Source organism: Plecotus auritus, assembly GCF_963455305.1.
Source record: "Plecotus auritus genome assembly, chromosome: 1".
In the NCBI taxonomy this organism is placed as follows: domain Eukaryota; kingdom Metazoa; phylum Chordata; class Mammalia; order Chiroptera; family Vespertilionidae; genus Plecotus; species Plecotus auritus.
This window is the reverse complement of record NC_137770.1, coordinates 84,901,243-84,920,583: the sequence shown is the minus strand read 5'-3', so window position 1 is coordinate 84,920,583 and position 19,341 is coordinate 84,901,243. Positions and strand designations below refer to the sequence as shown.

The window sequence follows — 19,341 nt, the reverse complement described above, 5'->3', positions numbered from 1 at the left end:
AGAAAACTACTTTGACCAGCCTCCAATCCCAAACTTGAAGAGATACAGGAAGCTGGTAGCTGCCCACTCATGCCAGGGGCTGTGGAGGAAGAGGGTGGGGGTCAGAGGATCTGGTGGAGCCTGCAGGTCATGGGTTGGCTGGTGGAGCCAGTCTGAGGGCCAGGTTGCTGATGTCACCTTGGGATTCAGGGACCTCCCTGGGCAGGATGAATACCAGGACCAGGCCAGTTTCACAGGGGCCTATGAGACCACAGGCAGGCAGCCTGAGCTGGACAACGGGGTCAGCTGGACAGGGGTGTGGGTGAAAGGGTTCCCTGCCCCATTGCCCTCGGAGGGGCTCCTTAAGCACGCAGTCTGGCAGGAATCAGCCTGGTGTGATGGTCCCACCAACGCCTTCCACTTTCCCCCAGCTTCAGCCCTGACAGACCCCGACCCGACCGTCCCTTGCCCCAGCCCTAGCCTGCACAGGTTTTGACGGGGCCTTCTCATCCCTGCCTCCGGAGGGGGCTGGGCCTCGATGGAGCAACCACGCTTCCCCTTATTAGCAGCCGGCCCCGCCCTCCCCCCCACATAAACCACTTACCCGCCCGCCCCACACCTTCCACTTGTGCAGCGGCGTCCGGCGCGTCTGTCCTGTCCCGTCAGTCCCGACCTGTTCCACCCCGGCTGCGCGACTCAGCGCTGCCCTCGCCAGCACCGCCTCCAGGTGAGGGGCCCCGACGGGCTCTGAGATGCTGAGCCCCACAACGCCGTCTGGGGGCCGCGCGCGCCCAGATCCGACCCCAGCATGGTGGGTTCTGGCCAGCCCCAGCGACGCTGCTCCGATGTGCGGGAGAGCGCGGACTCCAGCACGACGAGCCGCCGCTCCCGGATGCCCCCGCCGGGTTTGACCCGACGTGGGGAATGCCAAGGACCCCAAGTCTCACTCCTCACCCGCTTGTCTTTTTGCAAAGAGCGTTGGGTGGGGAATTTCTGCTAAGAAATGGGTCCTAGCTGGCTGGGTGCCTTGTTTGGTTGGGGCATCATCCAGTAGACAGAAAGGTTGTGTGTTTGATTCTCGGTTGGGAGGCAACTAATTGATCTCTCTCTCTCTCTCTCTCTCTCTCTCTCTCTCTCCCCTCCCTCCTTTCCCCTTTCTCTCCCTCCCTCCCTCTCTCTAAAAGGTAATGGAAACATATCCTCTGGTGAGAATTAAGGAAGGAAAGAAGAAAGGAAGGGAAGGAGGGAGGGAAAGGAAAGAGCCTTAGCCAGTTTGGCTCAGTGGGTAGAGCATCAGCCTTCGGACTGAAGGGTCCCGGGTTTGATTCCAGTCAAGGGCACATGCCCTGGTTATGGGTTTGGGCCCCTGTGGGGAAGTGTGCAAGAGGCAGCTGATGTTTCTATCTCCCTCTCCCTTCCTCTCTGAAATCAATGGAAGGGAGGGAGGGAGGGAGGGAGGGAGGGAGGGAGGGAGGGAGGGAGGGAAGGAAGGAAGGAAGGAAGGAAGGAAGGAAGGAAGGAAGGAAGGAAGGAAGGAAGGAAGGAGTCCTAAGGCGGTCAGCTGGTCCACCCACCTCTATCTAGACTGAGGAGCTGCATGTGGAGGGAGCAGGACGGGGGATGGTCCTGCTGGGTCTAGAGGCTGTGACAAGTGTTCACACATTTCCTGGGATGGGTCTGAGCAGGTTTCTCCACTGGGCATCTGGTTTGGTGGGTGTCTAGGGAGGGGGGAGCCTCTCCCCTGCAGGGGGAAGTTCCGAGGTAAGCCTGAGAGGGGTCTTCAGGGAGGGTCTCTGGATGGGTCTGGGGGAATCTCTGGATCAAAAAATAAGACCATCTTTGTCACTGGCTGGAATCAGAGCAGCGCTCTGAATAGCAGGTTTCTGGCTGGGCTGGCTGGGTGTCCTGGGTAAAGGAAACCGGAGGGGGTGACTGACCCGAGCCGCCCTGCCTCTTCCACGCAGACATGATGGACGGTCCTCGTTCCGATGTGGGCCGCTGGGGCGGGAACCCCTGGCAGCCCCCCACCACACCCTCCCCGGAGCCAGAGCCGGAGCCCGACAGACGGTCCCGCAGAGGAAGCCGCTCCTTCTGGGCTCGATGCTGCAGCTGCTGCTCCTGCCGGAGTGGGGCGGACGATGACTGGGGGTCTGAGCCCCACAGAGACTCCAGGGGTCGAGGGTCCAGCTCTGGGAGACGGAGACCTGGCTCCCGGGGCTCCGACTCCCGCCGGCCGATCTCACGGGGCAGCGGTGTGAACGCAGCTGGAGATGGTGCCATCCGAGGTGAGGCGGGCCTGTCCACCTGAGCGGAGAGCCAAAGGCCTCAGTGGGGCCTGAGACTCATCCTGGCATCTCAGAGAGCCTGGGAGGCGAATGATGGGGCCCTGGGCTCCCCAGGGGGCTTTGCTGACCAGGAGCTGTGACTTTGCAGAGGGCATGTTGGTGGTGACGGGGGTGGATCTGCTGAGTTCACGCTCGGACCAGAACCGCCGAGAGCACCACACGGACGAGTTCGAGTACGATGAGCTGATCCTGCGCCGCGGGCAGCCTTTCCACATGGTGCTCTTCCTGTCTCGGCCCTATGAGTCCTCCGATCGCGTCATCCTGGAACTGCACATTGGTCAGTGGGGCCTGCAGTGGGAAGGGTGGAAACTTGGACAGAGGGGCTGGCTAGCAGGGCCTCCCAGTCCTGGTATTAGGGTCAGAGGTGCGTCTTCGTGCGCCTCCCCCATCTCACTTCTCCCTCTCTGCCAGATAAGGCAGGTGCAAGTGTGCGTGTCCCTAGGGGTGTGTCTGGGGGGAGTCTTGGTGTTCCCATTTTCCTAAGCTCACCTTCAAGCCTCCAGGGGCATCTTTCTCAATATTCTTTCTCCTCGGATGTTTGCTTGGGTGTTACTGCCTCTGTGTGTCTTTCTGGTTCTGCTCTCCTTCCTGCTCTGCCCTCTCTGCCCAATTCTGTCTCTCTGTTTCCTCTGTCTCCATGGCCCAGGGCAGGTGCCTCCCTCAGCGCGTTGCTTGGTGGCCGTTGACTGCGCAGGCTGGTGATTACCATGCTGCCGGGGGCGGGTGACTGACTCCTCATACCCTTTGATTAGGCCCTGGCCTTGCCCACCCCACCTCTAATTTTCCAAGTACCCACCACCTCCACCAGGGATGCCCTGGGCTCTGGAAGGGGCAGCCCCAGGGAGCAGGCAGGGTTGGCCTTCAGATCAGGACTGCCCTTCCACATGAGGTGGAGGCATCTGGGCCCGCCAGAGCAGGAGCTGGGACCGGCAGGCAGAGGGTGACTGTGGCCTGGTCTCTCCTGCCCACCTTTGCGTTCAGTGTCAGGGGAACAGGTTTGGGACGTTGGACTGGGTTTCTGTCCTGGCATGTGGGCAAGCATCGGGCGGGAACAAAGCTGCTCTCAGACTGTAAGGCGATGGCCCAACTCAGGGACACACACACTGGCTCATGCACATCCTGGGTGGGGCTGGGAGAAGTCATCCCCCCTACTGCAGGGAGGCCTCACCCGCTAATTGCTGCTTTCCCCATTCTAGGAAACAACCCCGAGGTGGGCAAGGGCACCCATGTGATCATCCCAGTGGGCAAGGGCGGCAGTGGAGGCTGGAAGGCCCAGGTGACCAAGTCCAGTGGGCAGAATCTGGACCTACGGGTCCACACCTCCCCCAACGCCATCATCGGCAAGTTTCAGTTCACAGTCCGCACACATTCAGAGGCTGGCGAGTTCCTGTTGCCCTTCGACCCCCACAATGAGATCTACATCCTCTTCAATCCCTGGTGCCCAGGTGAGCCTGCTGGAGTCAGGCGCAGGGGGTAGACAGGAGAGAAGGAAGGTCGGGCTTCCTTTCCTAGGACCCAGCTGGGTGCCTGACCCTGGGAGAAGGCAGCCTCCCATTTTCCAGGTGAGGCGATCTAGGTCCTATGGAGAAAGGTGACCACCTCAAGGTCACACAGCCTCGATTCTCCTGGTGAGAATCCTCCTCCCACCATCTCTGACGTGCTCCCTCCGTCCTTCCTGGGAGGAGGGCTTTCAGGCTAGAGGGGTCCCTGTTCTTCCTCTGTGGACGTGAGTCCTGCAGAGCTGGCCCGGGGCAGGGAGAGGGCTGGAGGGAACCAGGCACGTGTGTTTTGGGGATGCAGAGGACATCGTGTACGTGGACCATGAGGACTGGCGGCAGGAGTATGTGCTTAACGAGTCTGGGAGAATTTACTACGGGACTGAAGCACAGATTGGCGAGCGGACGTGGAACTACGGCCAGGTACAGCGGGCCAGGGCCACATGCACTCAGGGGAGCTAGAGGCAGGTGGGGTGGGGTGGGAGAGGAGATGCTGGCCTAGGGTCAAGCTTAGCCACCTCGGGCTGCGCTCACCTCTGCCCTCCCTCCTTCCAGTTTGATCATGGGGTGCTGGATGCCTGCCTGTACATCCTGGACCGGCGGGGCATGCCATATGGAGGCCGTGGGGACCCAGTCAGTGTCTCCCGGGTCATCTCTGCCATGGTGAGCACCCTCATGGCTCTGAGCCCTACTGTGTGTCTGCCTGCTGCCTCTCTTGCCTCCCTCGTCTGGCCTTTCTGATTCCTCCAGGACCCCAGCCCTGCCCTGCCCTTGCAAATGGTATCCTGGGAAGGGGTCTCACTCCTTTTCTCTCCTTTGCCTGTCCCCCACCCCACCCTTCCTGGCTCCTGTCCCAGCTCTTATGGAATGTAGGGCCAAACCCAATACTTGGCACACCCAGGATTCACATTCTTGTGTCAGACCAGAGGTGGAGGTGCGGGAGGGGGGAATGACTCTGGGAGGAGTGGGCGTGGCTCAGCTAGATCCTGAGGCATTTAGGGGTGAGAGTGTTTGTAGTGCCAGGGGCTGGGCCAGTGACCACATGTCAGGTCCTGAGCCTCTCCTCCAACTCCTCCCATCCCATTCTGTCCTGGACAGGTGAACTCCTTAGATGACAATGGGGTCCTGATTGGGAACTGGTCTGGCGATTACTCCCGAGGCACCAACCCGTCAGCTTGGGTGGGCAGCGTGGAGATCCTACTCAGCTACCTGCGCACCGGCTATTCTGTCCCCTATGGCCAATGCTGGGTCTTTGCCGGTGTGACCACCACAGGTAGTGGAGGGACTAGCACAGAAGGGGCCTGGGCCCGACAAGGAGGAGGGTGGGGAGCCGGGCTACACCTTCATGAGCCAGGCCCAGCTGGGCTACAGTGTAGGGGCAGTGGGGGTGGATGGTAGGCTGGCCTTAATTATCATTAATTAATGTTAACAACCAGAGAGAAGCCTAGGGGAGGGGAGGGAGAGGAGGCAGGCAGGGACAAAGCCAGTCAGGTGGCCTGGCTTCCCCTAACCCCCAACACACCCTGACCCAAAGGCCTCCTGATCCCAATGACCGCTGACCCAGCTTGGCAACCCAATTGCCCTTCTCCCCATGCTATTCCTCGCCTGATGCCTTCCATGCCCGCCCCCCCACTGCCCTGGCCCTGGGCCCTGGGCCCTGAACCCCCAACCCTGGCTCCTCTGCAGTTTTGCGCTGCTTGGGCCTGGCCACTCGTACTGTCACCAACTTCAACTCAGCACATGACACAGACACGTCCCTCACCATGGACATCTACTTCGACGAGAACATGAAGCCGCTCGAGCACTTGAACCACGATTCTGTCTGGTGAGGCTGAGGCTGGGGATGGGGCTGAGCCTGGGGCTGGGGCTGGGCCTAGATGGCTCGTTCCTGCCAAGAACAGTGAGCGGAGCCCTGGCCAGGTGGCTCAGTTGGTTGGAGTGTTCTCCTGTACCCCAAAAAGGCTTCGGGTCCAATTTCCGGTCAGGGCACATACCTATGTTTTGGGTTCGATTCCCGGTCGGGGCACATACAAGGGACAGCCCATTGATGTTTCTTTTTTTTTTTTTTTTTTTAAATATATTTTTATTGATTTCAGAGAGGAGGGGAGAGGGAGAGAGGGATAGAAACATCAATGATGAGAGAGAATCATTGATCGGCTGCCTCCTGCAAGTACCCCACTGGGGATCGAGCCCACAACCCAGGCATGTGCCCTTGACCAGAATCGAACCTGGGACTTTTCAGTTCACAGGCCGACGCTCTATCCACTGAGCCAAACCAGCTAGGGCCGATGTTTCTTATTTTATTTTATTTTTTATTTTTATTGATTTCAGAGAGGAAGGGAGAGGGAGAGAGATAGAAACATCAATGATGAGAGGGAATCATTGATTGGCTGCCTCCTGCACACCCACTACTGGGGTTGAGCTCACAACCCGGGCATGTGCCCTTGACTGGAATCGAACCTGGGACTCCTCAATCCACAGGCCAAGACTCTATCCACTGAACCAAACCAGCCAGGGCTGTTTCTTTTATTTATTTATTTTTTTAAAGATTTCTTTATCAAGTTTTAGAGAGAGAGGAAGAGAGAGATATAGAGAGAAACATGGATGTAAGAGAGAAACATGGATCTGCTGCTGCCTGTACATCCCCTACTGGAGATGGAGCCCACAACCTGGGCATATGCCCTGACCAGCAACCTTTCAGTGCATGGTTGGACAACCCCCAGCCACCGGCCAGGGCCCATCGATGTTTCTTTCTCTCTCTAAAAATGACCCTCTCTCTAAAAATCAATAAAAACATATCCTCGGGTGATGATTAAAAAGGAATGAAAAAAAAGAACAGTGACCTGAGACCTGGATCCTGAGGGGGTGCTGGGGCAGCCCGGGTGGGCTGCTCAGACCCAGTACTCCCTCCTTGTCTGCCCAGGAACTTCCACGTGTGGAATGACTGCTGGATGAAGAGGCCGGATCTGCCCTCAGGCTTTGATGGCTGGCAGGTGGTGGATGCCACACCCCAGGAGACCAGCAGTGGTGAGGGGGGGCCCTGTCTGGCTCCTGTACCCCACTTTGGCTTTGTCCCCATATCCCCAACCTGGGTAATAAGCTCCAGGGTCAGCGCTGGACGGGGCCTTGGAGCCAGGTCCTTTAACCGCATGGGTCTTTAAACAGACTTATTAGCCATGTGGCCTTTAGTTTATTTTTACCTTACTGCATAACTATATGCTTACGTTTCATTTCTTTATAATGGTTAGTGTACTCAAATGGTTCAAAAGTCAAAGATTGCAAAAATTAGGCCTGTCATACACTTTGTTCTCAAACAGGGCCCTCCCCTTTTCACCTTAACCCTGCAGCCCCAGGCAGCCAGCCTGCCCTCCTGCTGTCTTCCTTCTGCCTCCCCTTCTTCACCCTGGGTCAGGTAGCCTTCGCCTAGCCTACGTTTCTCCTCTGGTCTCTGGCCAGACCGCTCCCTCTCAGTCATCTCTGTGAACAGTGCCCTCCTGAGTCATGCAACCCAGAGGCATCTGCGATGCTGGAAACGCCTGGCCCAGGACACTGGGAGCCCTGAGTTCTGTCCCCGCTCTGGGAAGTGGTGGGGAGGGCGGCAGGCAGGGGCTCTGGGGCCAGTCAGACCCGGGCTTGATTTCAGCTTGATTACTTCTTAGCTATGTCCTCGTGGGCAAGGCCCTTGCATCTTTGGGCTTTGGTGTTCTTGTTTGTAATATGAGGGTAATATATACCATAAAGGGTGGTTGGGAGGATCACATGAGCAGTTGTATATTAGAGAGACCAGCAGCATTCCCAGACCATAGTAAATATTAGCTCCTTCCATTCTCTTGTACCCAGCTGTCTTGTGAGATCCTGGCATCTACCTTGCTTTTCTGAGGCGCAGTTTGCCCAGCTATAAAAGAAGACTATAGTGCTAGGTACTTTCTAAGATTCTTTCCTGTTGGATGGTGTCCTCTCCTGACAAGCATCTTCCCTGTTAGCCCATCTCCTCTAAAAAACCCTCCTGAGCATGTTGAGGCCAGACTCTATTTCCCACCAGCTCCCCTCCCCTCCCCACAGAGAGGGCACATTGGGCTATAGAGCCGAGGGGTTGTTCTGGATTTTTCTGGAATGGTGTCTGTGGTGTCCTTGGTCTCCCAGACAGCAAGCAGAGTTACCTTGGGCTCTGGAATTGTCTTGATGTAGAAGGTCCTGACCTCTGGGGATCACAGACAGCCAATAGCCAACTTAGCCAATGGAAGAAGAGTGTGTCAATGATTTGGTTAAAAAGGCAGACTTGTCCCCAGGGTTGGCCCTGCCCCGCCCCTGCCGCCACTGACTGAGGCCAAATGGAACTTCTCTCTTCTGTTTGCCCTCCCTTGGGTGGACTGGGTGGCAGCTGACCCCAAGGCAGTGGGCACTAGGTCTGGATGGGTGGGCTCCTCCCAGGATCCTTGGATCTCTCACCTCCATCCTGCCCTGACTCCCCTAGGCATCTTCTGCTGTGGCCCTTGCTCCGTGCAGTCTGTCAAGAATGGCCTGGTCTACATGAAGTACGACACACCCTTCATTTTCGCCGAGGTGAGGGCTGTGTTCCACATGCCTTCTGCAGGCCGAGGCCCGGTGTAGCTGTTGGTTCTCTGGTCCTGACTTCACCGCTGACTGATCAGCTGTGTGTCCTTGGGAAAGTCATTCTAAGAGTCTTCGTTTCCTCCACTAAGGGAATAATAATGGCTGTCGTGCTTCCTGTATTCAGGATCAAAAGAAATAATGGGTGTGAAACGGCTTTACAAGTCATAAAGTCAGCAAACGAGCGTAAGGGATTACTTTTATTAATGCCGAAGTGCTTTGCGAGGAGCCTCCCAGACCAGCCTCCCTGCTCTCCGGCCTCATCTGGCTCAGCTTGGAAAGTCTCCGTGTTTGGCTCTGCCAGGAAGATCCCAACCTTCACACCTAACCCTCCCTGCTCTTGGAGGGTCCAGGGAAGGTCCAACCTCCGACCCTGTGGCTCGCTCACTGCAGCTCACACCCCCCTGCCCTCTCCCCATAGGTGAACAGTGACAAGGTTTACTGGCAGCGACAGGACGATGGCAGCTTCAAGATTGTGTACGTGGAGGAGAAGGCCATTGGCACACTCATCATCACAAAGGCCATTGGCTCCAACATGCAGGAGGATGTCACCCATCTTTATAAGCACCCAGAAGGTACCATCCCCCCAACCCAGCCAGCGCAGGCCCAGCCTGAATGTTCCCGCTGAGCACTCCCCGACCCTCACAGGAGCGGTAACCTCACCCTTGACCCTCAACCCCCAGGCTCAGAAGCAGAGCGTAAGGCAGTGGAGACAGCAACCGCCCACGGCAGCAAACCCAATGTGTACGCCACCCGGGACTCAGCTGAGGATGTGGCGATACAGGTGGAGGCCCAGGACGCAGTGATGGGGCAGGATCTGTCGGTCAGCGTGGTGCTGACCAATCGCAGCAGCAGCAACAGCCGCACTGTGAAGCTACACCTCTACCTCTCAGTCACCTTCTACACCGGTGTCACCGGGTCCGTCTTCAAGGAAAGCAAGAAGGAAGTGGTGCTGGCTCCAGGCGCCTGTAAGTGCTCCTTCCCCAGCCCTGCCCCCTAAACGGCCAGGCACTGGGGCTGTGGCCATGGAGACCCTGGGAAGCCATGTCTGGGGAAGCAGGCCTCCGTGACACCATGCTTCCTCTCCCCAGCGGACCGTGTGACCATGCCGGTGGCCTACAAGGAATACAAGCCCCACCTTGTGGACCAAGGGGCCATGCTGCTCAATGTCTCGGGCCACGTCAAGGAGAGTGGGCAGGTGCTGGCCAAGCAGCACACCTTCCGTCTGCGCACCCCGGACCTCTCCCTCACGGTGAGGGCAGCTGGCTAGAGCCTGAGGGGTGTCCAGAGGCTGAGGGACACTGGAGCGGAAGGGGACAGGGTGCTAAGTCAGGAACACAATGGCCTGACGAGCGGTTCTAGGAGGAGAAGGTCAGAGGTTGGCTCTGGGTTCTCAGACCTCCGTTTTCTCCTCTGTAAAATGAGATCTCATCTCCTCGATTCGGTGGTGGCTTCTCTGCTGATGCAGAGCCTCCTCTCGGAGACAGACGTGTGGGACTCGAGGAGGTTTTGATCCCTCCCTGATGCGGTGTATGGGCCCCATATATTTGACCGGGGTCTCTGATATGGGGATGGGTCTCTTTTTTTCTCAGTTGTTGGGAGCAGCTGTGGTTGGCCAGGAGTGCGAAGTACAGATTGTTTTCAAAAACCCCGTGCCTGTCACCCTCACCAACGTAGTCTTCCGGCTCGAGGGCTCCGGGTTACAGAGACCCAAGATCCTCAACGTTGGGTGAGTCTGATGCCGCCTTGTCTGCCTCCTGGGCAGACTGGGCCCCACATTGCTTCCTCTCTTGGTCAGGATGGTACCATCTGTCAGGGTCCAAGAAAGCATCTTGGGGCCAGCCAGCAATACCACCTGACTCAGTTCAGTCCAAGCAGCGTTTAAGACCTGCTGCGTGTGCAGTGTTAGGCTGTGTCCCCGTCTGCCTCACCATCTCACTGCGAGCTAAAACTCACATGGGAATCGTTAGCAACTCACCACTCACATTGCCCAGCACTCAGGAGTTGACCAGCACTTTCAGGAATATTTTCTCATTTAGGAGACCATAAAAACCCTTTAAAGTACTTTAGAGATCATCATATAATTAAAAGCAACGCTTTGGGATTCCAAAGCAGGTTCAGGTCCCACCTCCATCACTCACTGGCTGTGAGCCCTTGGGCAGGTGACTCCTCTGAGCCTCATTGTTCTCACCGTAATGTGGGGAAAACAATAGTACCTGGTTCTGAGGGTCTCCTGAGAATTAAATGAGATGCTGCACGTAACACACTTAGCATAGTGCTTGGAGCAAAGTTAGTGCTCATTTTGATTAGTGCCACCATCACCCCCACTTTGCAGATGGGGACCTAATGGCCACGTCTCACAGGGCCCCATAGCTCATAAGGGCCAGACTCTGCTCTTCTGCGTGGTGCACGCCACGTTAAGACTCTTAAGCCTGTTGCTTGGTTTGAGCCATGAGGGCTGAGCAGCAGTTCCAGAGGCGAGGGCCCTGCACCTCAGGCCCTTACCAGCCCTCTTGGACCTGATCCTGAGCCAGGCGAGGCTGTGTGAGGGCCTCACACATGCTTATGTTCCTGGGCTTGTGCTGTCATCTCTGACACAGACCCACCCAAGTGCCCTCTCCCTCCCCAGGAACAGCACGGAGGGAAAGTAGGGAAGGCCAGAGGCTTACAGTTAAGATCAGCGTTCTGGGGACAGGGGCGTGTGTTTTCTTCTTTAGACAAAGAGGGCCTGAGGGAAAGAGATGGCCTGTGTGAGGGGCTGGGTGTGGGAAGCAGAGGGTTCCTGCCCACCCTGCCTAACATCCCTCCCCCAACACACACACACACACACACACACACACACACACACACACACACACACTTAGTCACAGCAGGCTCTGTGTGGTGGTAGCCTCCACTTTTGCCAACAGGCCAAAGCTGAAAAGGTTGTTTTCCTGATCTGTGCCCCAGCCCAAACCCTGGATGATGTCATATGTCACAAAGGAATGCTTTCCCTTTATCTCCCTACAAGAGTCTCTGGCAGCTTAGAGAGTGGAACTGCAGCTCCCAGATAGCTCCTCCCTGCAGGTGTCTCTCACCTGCAAATGATGGAAGGAGATTCCCCTGTTCGGAGAGGTCCCCAGAGCTGGATGCCCCTCAGCAGCCCTGCCAGACTTTTGAGTCTTGCCTCCTCCCGGGAAGAATGAGAGGGACACCGAGCTAAGCATGGAGACCTGCCCCATCTCTTCCCCCGTGGGGTTGTATAAGACCCCCTTCCCATTAAAGGTCCCAGTCTCCCCTCAGTCCATGAGAGGGTTGGAAGATGGTTTCTCAAGGCAGGTTCTCCCTGGATGTCCTGTGGCTCCTCGGCTGCTGCTGTCCCAGGCCAGGGCCACTAGGACAATTGAGAACCCGGAGGGGAAGTCCCTGAGCTGTTGGTTCAGATACATTGGATTCCAAGATGGGTGTTACTTTGTTCCCGTTTGCACATCAAAGACTGTGGTATGGAACCCCATTATAGCATAAGGTGTGCCACCCAGAGTGGTGACTAGCCATTTAATAAACATTCCAGAACTTACTCCTCCAGATGGCTGTTGTCACCACCAAATCCGGCACCAGCAGAGGCTGAATTTCCCCGGAGTCTGAATCATATTCTCCAGAATATTCCTAGGGTAGTCTTCCTGGGGGTGCATTTAACTTTAGGGGAAACAGCCTGAAGTCATCTAGAGCTAAGACAAATTAATAAGATGGGCAAACAGGGTGGGAACAATGCCCTTTTCAATCAGAAATGAAGCTTGGCTGTAAAGGGGGCACAGGGGACACGTGTGTGACTGGGTGCTCTGATGTGTATATGATTTTCAATGACTCTGAAGAAAAGTCCAGGAGAAGTTTTAAAAAGTGTTTCAAGCACTGGCAACCTGGCTGAACTAGTACATAATGGAAGGACAGTGCTAATTTTGGATGTCTAAGGAGTTGGTTTCATTGCCTGCACTCATTGTTACAGGCACATTCCAGCTTTAGCAGCTGATGTGCTCAGCTTAAACTCCCAACAGGGGTGTGGCGAAGGTCTCACCTGACACTAAGCCCAGGGCAGGGAGAAATCTTGACATCCATGCTGGAAAGTGGAAAGCAATTTCTTCTGGAAATAATGTTATAAATAAAGGCCAGGTTCTGAAATAGTACAGGTTGATTATAGTACAGGGCAAGTAGGCCTTTACAGACTGGTCTGAGCCTAAACACTTTTACCTTTGTATCTATGGAAAAGTGGGCACAAGTTAAAAACATTAATTTGTAACCAGCCAGAGTATAAACTACCTACTAAATTGTAGACTTAATTTCTAGTTACCTGCTATGATAGGAAGTCTAGCAATTGGATCTATAACTTAACAGTTAGGCTTTCTATATCTCCCTGCCTCCCCCTGCTCTCCTCCTGCATGGAGCTTGGAAGCATCTTCAAGACCATCTTATACCACCCCTTATTTTATATTCACTTTCATTTTGTAGACCAGAAAGTGGGGATCAGACAAGTTCAGTAACGTGTCCTAAACCACACAGCTGACAATGGTAGAAGAAGGATTACAGAATGGTCCAGGGACACCTCTTGCAAGCAAGCAGGCTTCAAGCTAAATGTTTTGCCCCAAGGAGAGCTTATCCTTGAAGTTGGGGTGTTGGTTCATTCTCTTGGAGGACTGGGGTGTCTGCGCCAGGTGTGGCTCCAGGGAGGGTCTCCATGGCAGGCTTGAGTTGAGGGCGGGGGTGGGGTGGGCGCAGAGGTAAGGATTGAGGCAGAGGAGGAAAGGATAGATGCTAACAGGCATGAGCAGGTGTGATATAAGTACAATCACGTTCAGTAAATAAAGCACACATGCAGATTGCTGGAGAAGCTCAAAGAAGGGCCAGGTTCATTTTCCTGAGGGCAGGAGGTCCTCAAGAAGCCCTCACTGAGGAGGTGGGGTGAGCCTGCACAGGCGGCCAGGGCAAAGCACAACAGAGGAGGTGGGTTCAGGGCAGGGAAGGAGCCCATGCAGGCTCGTGGGCAGGAGGAATGGTGGGGGATGATGAGGTCGTGCAGGCAGGCAGGCTGAGTCAGAGTGAGCCTGTGTGTCGGGTTAGGGAGCTGCAGTCTCATTCCTTAAGCACCAAGGAAGCCAAGCCCTTGAAGGGTTCAGTTCAAGTTCGAGTGGTTAGAGAATAGAATGGAAAAATGAGATGAAAGGCAAGAAGGGCAGTTAGAAGGCTGGTGAAACCGATTCTCAGAGGTGTGGTCTGGGAATCGATTTTCAGAGATCCATTAAGAAGGGAGAAAATAAAAGCACTGTAGTGTGTGTGTGTGTGTGTGTGTGTGTGTGTGTGATGCACATACATACACACAAACATGTATGTTCTCAGGAAAGACTTCCCTTTTTTTTCTGAGATAACATTTTCCCAATGTTTTGGGGATTAAAATGCCCCTTTGGAAAGATGATTGTGGCAGAAGATAATTTTCCTCCACTTTCTTCCTTGGCAATACTGTGTTGAGCCCCTAAATCTCCATTTGAAGTTTCCTTGGTCTCAGAAACCCCATGTGGGGCGGGGATGGGCTGGTTAGGCAGCAGCTGGCAATGGAGATGAGGGGGAGGCAGTGCCACAGTTTTGCCCAGGTGTTTGTGGGAGGGGGAGGGAGGAGTCCGGATGACTGGGACATTTCTAACTCAGGCAGCTGTGTGGGTGGCTGCTGATCTGTGTGGAGGTGGCCTTGGGACTCAGGCTTTGTCCTGGTCCTGGGTGTGGGGATCCCAGCTGAGCCCAGCTGTGGCTGAAGAGCTCCACCTTCTGCTCCTTCCTTCCTGGCTGCCCCATCAGTCCTTCCTCCCCACTCCACCCCCAGTCATCCCCCATGACCCTATCTCTGCCCACAGGGACATTGGGGGCAACGAGACAGTGACACTGCGCCAGACGTTCGTGCCTGTGAGACCAGGGCCCCGCCAGCTCATCGCCAGCTTGGACAGCCCACAGCTCTCGCAGGTGCACGGTGTCATCCAAGTGGACGTGGCCCCAGCCTCCGGCAGCCGGGGTGTCTTCTCAGATGCCGGAGGCAACAGTCTCTCAGGAGAAACTATTCCTATGGCTTCTCGAGGTGGGGCTTAGCCCTGGGCCAGGAGCAATGGGACTGGAGTCAGATGAACAAGGACACTGCCTCAAGACAGGGGTCTGCTGTAAAGCCGTACCCCAGGGGCTCGGGCGGGGAGGCCGGGGAGGGAGACTATCTTCACTTGCACTGGGCAGCACAGAAGCTAATAAACGGTTTTTTAATGAAGTGCTGTTCTGTCCATCTGTCCGTCCATGCTGGGCCAAGCAGTGTGGACCTACTGTCTGTCCTGGGGACACACGCGGCATTTCTGGCGCCCCTGGCTCTGAGAAGCGTGGCTGGCAGGTCAGATGATACCAGCTCATCAGCTCTTCAGATTGGGCCTCCAGTGCTTATCTGACTAACCTCCCCCCACCCAAGGGTGCTTCTACTGGCCAAAGCCCTTCCGAAGCCCCCAGGACTGCCCTCCCATGGCACCCACTGGGGAGAGAAGGACCTAAGTTCCCTTTTGTACGCACATGTTTGAGGTAGAAATAGGCTGGAGAACTCACTGAGCAGCAAGAGCTCCTTTTCACTGTTTATTTTCAAATATTCTTGTCTAAGAATTTTTATAAAGGTAATACATGTTCAGAGTTGAAAATTAAGAAAATGTTGAAAATTGTAAAGAAGAAAATAATGGTCTTCAGTCACCACCATGTACAGAAAAGAACTATTAACGTTGTGTTTCATATGCTGCTTTCCCTCCAAATCACCTCGGATGAGCACTTTCTCCCAGCGTTAACTAGTGGTTAACATCCTGTCTAAAGACTGGATGAGAGTCTTCACTTCCAGCCGCCCTCCCAGGCCTCCTGAGTGCAGCTGCCCTGCTCAGTCTCCTGGGCTCTGCTCAGCCTCGGGGTGTTGGAGTGACCCCAGCCTCCACCCCAGGCTGTCCCTCCTCCAGTTCCACTCTGCCTAGGTGAGTTCTGCCGGTCTTGTGGTTTTAAGGACCACTAACTCCAAAAATTGTATTTGTTTACACTGAACCTCAAACTCGTAAATTTTTTGGCTTCACCACATCTCTACAGTGTGTTTCATAGAAGAACCCAAGCAAAACAACTCTAAGATCAAACTCCTGACCGCCCCTAGCATATTCTCCTGCAGCCGCCCCTGTGTCAATAAATGGCAGCTCTATCTTTCCAGTTCCTTGGGCCCAATATCTGGGAGTCATCCTTGACTCCTTTCTTTCTCTCACATCCCACATTCAGTGTGTCAGCAAATCTCGTTGGGTCTGTCTCCCATGCCCACGTGTCCAGAATCTGACTGCTCCTTCTCACCTCTGTAGCTGCCGAACTGCCCAGCTGCTTCCTCTCTCACCTGGATCGCTGCCTCTGCTTCCTAATCGTATTCCCACACCCACTCTTGCCCTTGGATACTCTGCTCTTCACACAGCAGCCAGAGTGAACATGTGAATTTGATTGTGTCAATCCTCTGCTCAAAACCTTCTGCTGGTTTCCCCAAAGCGCCTGTAGTGCTCTGTGGCTCAGCCCTCCCCTCCCCTCTGCCTCAGGCTCAGTCTACTCCAGGTCCTGGGCTCCTTCCTTCCCACAGTGCCAAGCGTGTTCCCACTCTAGGGCCTTTGCAGGACTCAGCACTTGGCCTGACAAGTTCTTCCCCAGACATCTCCATGGTTTGCACCCTCTTCTCCAACATCTTGGTGAGGTCTTCCCCACCATCCCATTCCAAAACTGCAAGGTCCTCGCTGGCTTTCCCGCCTTTCCTCTCAGAGCATGCCTGCACCTTCCCTTCCCCTTCTCCCCTTAGGCGCGCGTTACCTTTGCCGATCTCTCTCCTAAGCTCCAAGGACCCTTCTTTTGCTGCTGTAACTTGTTTCAGAAGCCCAGCTGGCTCATTTCTACTACCTCTGCAACTTTCTAAGTAAACTTTGTCTTATAATTAAAAATAAAACTATAACATCCTCCATACTCTCTACTAGTATACCCCTCTTGCTTTAATTTCCTCCATCACACATATACCTTTTTTGTTTGTTTTTCTGCATAGTACATAGTATTACCATCTGATGCTCTCTGTATTGAATTATTTGTATTATTTGTTATCAAATTTTCTCTGCTGGTACTGCCCCATCCTAATCCTCCCTTGGAGTGAAGCACCAGCCCTCTCAGTAGCCCGCCCCTGCCCTGTCTATTCTCAATTTGGCAGCCAGAGAGATTTTTTTCATTTGTGTTTTGTTGTTGTTTTTAAAATATATCTTTATTGATTTTAGAGCGGGAAATAGAAATATCAATGATGAGAGAGAATCATCGATTGGCTGCCTCCTACTGGGGAATCAAGCCCACAACCTGGACATGTGCCCTGACCAGGAATCAACCTGTGATCTCCCGGTTCATAGGTCAACGTTCAACCACTGAGCCACACCATCCAGGCTAGAGAGATGTTTTTAAATGTCAGTCAGATCATGTCACTGATCCACTCACCCCCTCCAGTGGCCCCTTAGGGCTCAGAATAATAGCCATGGTCCTCCCTGTGGCCTTCAGAGCCCTCTGATTTACCCCCTTATCCTCCTGTCACTCAGCTTCACCTTTCTTGTTGTTTCTTGAAACTTCCACCTGAGGACTTTTGAACTTGCTCTTTCCCCTGTCGGGCACACTCTCCCCACTACCTACCCATGTCCACGCAGCTGGCACCCTCCCTTCTTTGAGATCTTTCCTCAACTATCATAGTAAGGCCTTTTCTGGCCCTCCTGTTTTAAACTGCAATTCACTCCACTTTTCCCTGCTTTATTTTTCTCCATAGCACTTATTTTCATCCAGCAAACCAAATATTTTAACACTGCATTTGTGTCCCCTCCCCTAATCAAAATATGAATTCCATGAGAGCAGTGATTTTTGTCTGATTTGCTCTTTGCTACATGCTCAGAATTAGTGCCTAGAGATACTAATTACCTGCTGAGTGAATAAGAATGTAGGCACTAATCTATCTGTAACAACTTATATCACCCTCACAAAACCTCTTTAGATGAAGAAACTGGACACAAAGTGTTAGGTAGTTTGTCCAAAATCATTCAACAATCTAGAATAGGATTAGAAACCAGGTAGTCTGGCTCCATAGCCTATATTCTATCTCAGACTAAAAGCGATCCCACAGAGCTCGTAATTCCATCCCGAACCATTCTTCCCCTAATTTGTCCCATCTCATTGTTACTATAATGACCCAGTTTTCAACCATAAACATACAAAGTCACCCCTTATTCCTCTCTTCCTCTCCTCCAATATTCAATTCATCAGCAAGTTTTCTCAGCTCTACCTCCAAAATATTACTAATCTGTCATTCTCCCCACTTACACTGTCACCGTGCTCTCTCCCTACAGAACTGCCACAGCTTCCTGGTGAGTTTCCACTCTTGAACCTGAACAATCCAATTTCTACACAGCCAGTGAGCTTTCGAAACTCTAAACCAGTGGTCGGCAAACTCATTAGTCAACAGAGCCAAATATCAACAGTACAAGGATGGAAATTTCTTTTGAGAGCCAAGTATTTTAAATTTAAACTTCTTCTAACGCCACTTCAAAATAGACTTGCCCAGGCCGTGGTATTTTGTGGAAGAGCCTCATCAAGGGGCCAAAGAGCCGCATGTGGCTCGCGAGCCGTGGTTTGCCGACCACTGCTCTAAACTAAATCTGGTACTATCTTACTTAAAATCTCCCACTGCTTTTCCATCGCCCTTGGGACAATCCAAAGTCCCACTCTGATGTACCTGGCCTGCAGACCTCTCTAACCTCATTCCCACTGTACACCCTGGCTCTTCTGCCTCAGCCCCGGCCCGGATCCTTCTGCTTCCCAGCTTCATCCCCTCCTACCTAAGACTTAGCCCCTGCTCTTCCTCTGGGTGAATACACTTCCCCCAGGTAAATGGTGGGGTGGCAGGGGGTGGGGAGCTCCTGTTATTTGGGTCTCAGCTCAGTTGTCACCTCCTCAGGGAGCTTTTCCCTGACCATCAATCTGATTCGTTTTCCCACCTCCCAGTCTCCTGAGCATAGCACTGCTTTGTGTCCTACCTAGCACGTATTAACATTAGTGTTTATTTACGTATTAAATGCTGTCTCTTTTCTCTAAAACGTGAGCTTCATAAGAGTTAAGACCTTATCTGTCTTGTTCACACCCCCTAAAACAGGGCCTAGCACAGAGTTGCACAAAAAACGTTTGCTACTGCCGAAACCGGTCTGGCTCAGTGGATAGAGCGTCGGCCTGCGGACTGAAAGGTCCCGGGTTCGATTCCGGTCAAGGGCATGTACCTTGCTTGCGGGCACATCCCCAGTGGGAGGTGTGCAGGAGGCAGCTGATCGATGTTTCTCTCTCATCGATGTTTCTAGCTCTCTATCCCTCTCCCTTTCTCTCTGTAAAATATCAATAAAATATATTTAAAAAAAAAAACAACGTTTGCTACTTACAAATTTAAAAGCAATAATTTTCAAGAGACGGCATGTTTAAGATGGTTGATACATTTTATTAAATTGGTTTCCAGAAAGATTGATCAGCAACACAACAGTTTCTCTTTTCAACACCTGGTAGAAAATGTGAAACATTAAGATTTCAACAATTCTGTAACTTGCTTCACATTTGTTCATTTTACCCTGATTCCCTATATTTATTAGAGCTCAAAAATGCTTGAAATCCTAAAAACAACAAACAAAAAACAATGGGAAGGCAATGCAATCCTCCAAATAGAGGGAAAGAAATACATGTTGAGTTCCCACTATGAGTTAAGCTCAAATTGGGTGCTTTATGGGTATCATCTCCTTTAATTCTCTGGAGGTAGGCATTAGAATCCCTGCTGTCCCAGCTTAATCTGTTCTGGCCTCAGGCCT

General features: G+C 53.5%; 1 protein-coding gene across 1 annotated transcript; it reads left to right on the top strand.

The window, feature by feature from the left end:
* The first annotated feature begins 2,416 nt into the window (after window positions 1–2,416).
* On the top strand, window positions 2,417–14,703 carry TGM1 (transglutaminase 1). The gene is made up of 13 exons (XM_080649702.1): window positions 2,417–2,601; window positions 3,521–3,769; window positions 4,125–4,243; window positions 4,376–4,483; window positions 4,919–5,093; window positions 5,507–5,645; window positions 6,744–6,847; window positions 8,295–8,383; window positions 8,853–9,006; window positions 9,115–9,399; window positions 9,523–9,683; window positions 10,024–10,160; window positions 14,308–14,703. Exons 1-13 carry the CDS (start codon window positions 2,418–2,420, stop codon window positions 14,534–14,536), a joined length of 2,133 nt encoding a protein of 710 aa, XP_080505828.1. The 5' UTR covers window position 2,417; the 3' UTR covers window positions 14,537–14,703.
* The last annotated feature ends 4,638 nt before the right edge of the window (window positions 14,704–19,341 follow it).

Bases quoted from the DNA above. Each gene is read 5' to 3' on its own strand.
- TGM1 (XM_080649702.1), top strand. From the start codon at position 2,418: ATGTTGGTGGTGACGGGGGTGGATCTGCTGAGTTCACGCTCGGACCAG. The intron at 2,602-3,520 runs GTCAGTGGGGCC...TCCCCATTCTAG, and splicing joins CATCCTGGAACTGCACATTG to GAAACAACCCCGAGGTGGGC. The intron at 9,684-10,023 runs GTGAGGGCAGCT...TTTTTTTCTCAG, and splicing joins CCCCGGACCTCTCCCTCACG to TTGTTGGGAGCAGCTGTGGT.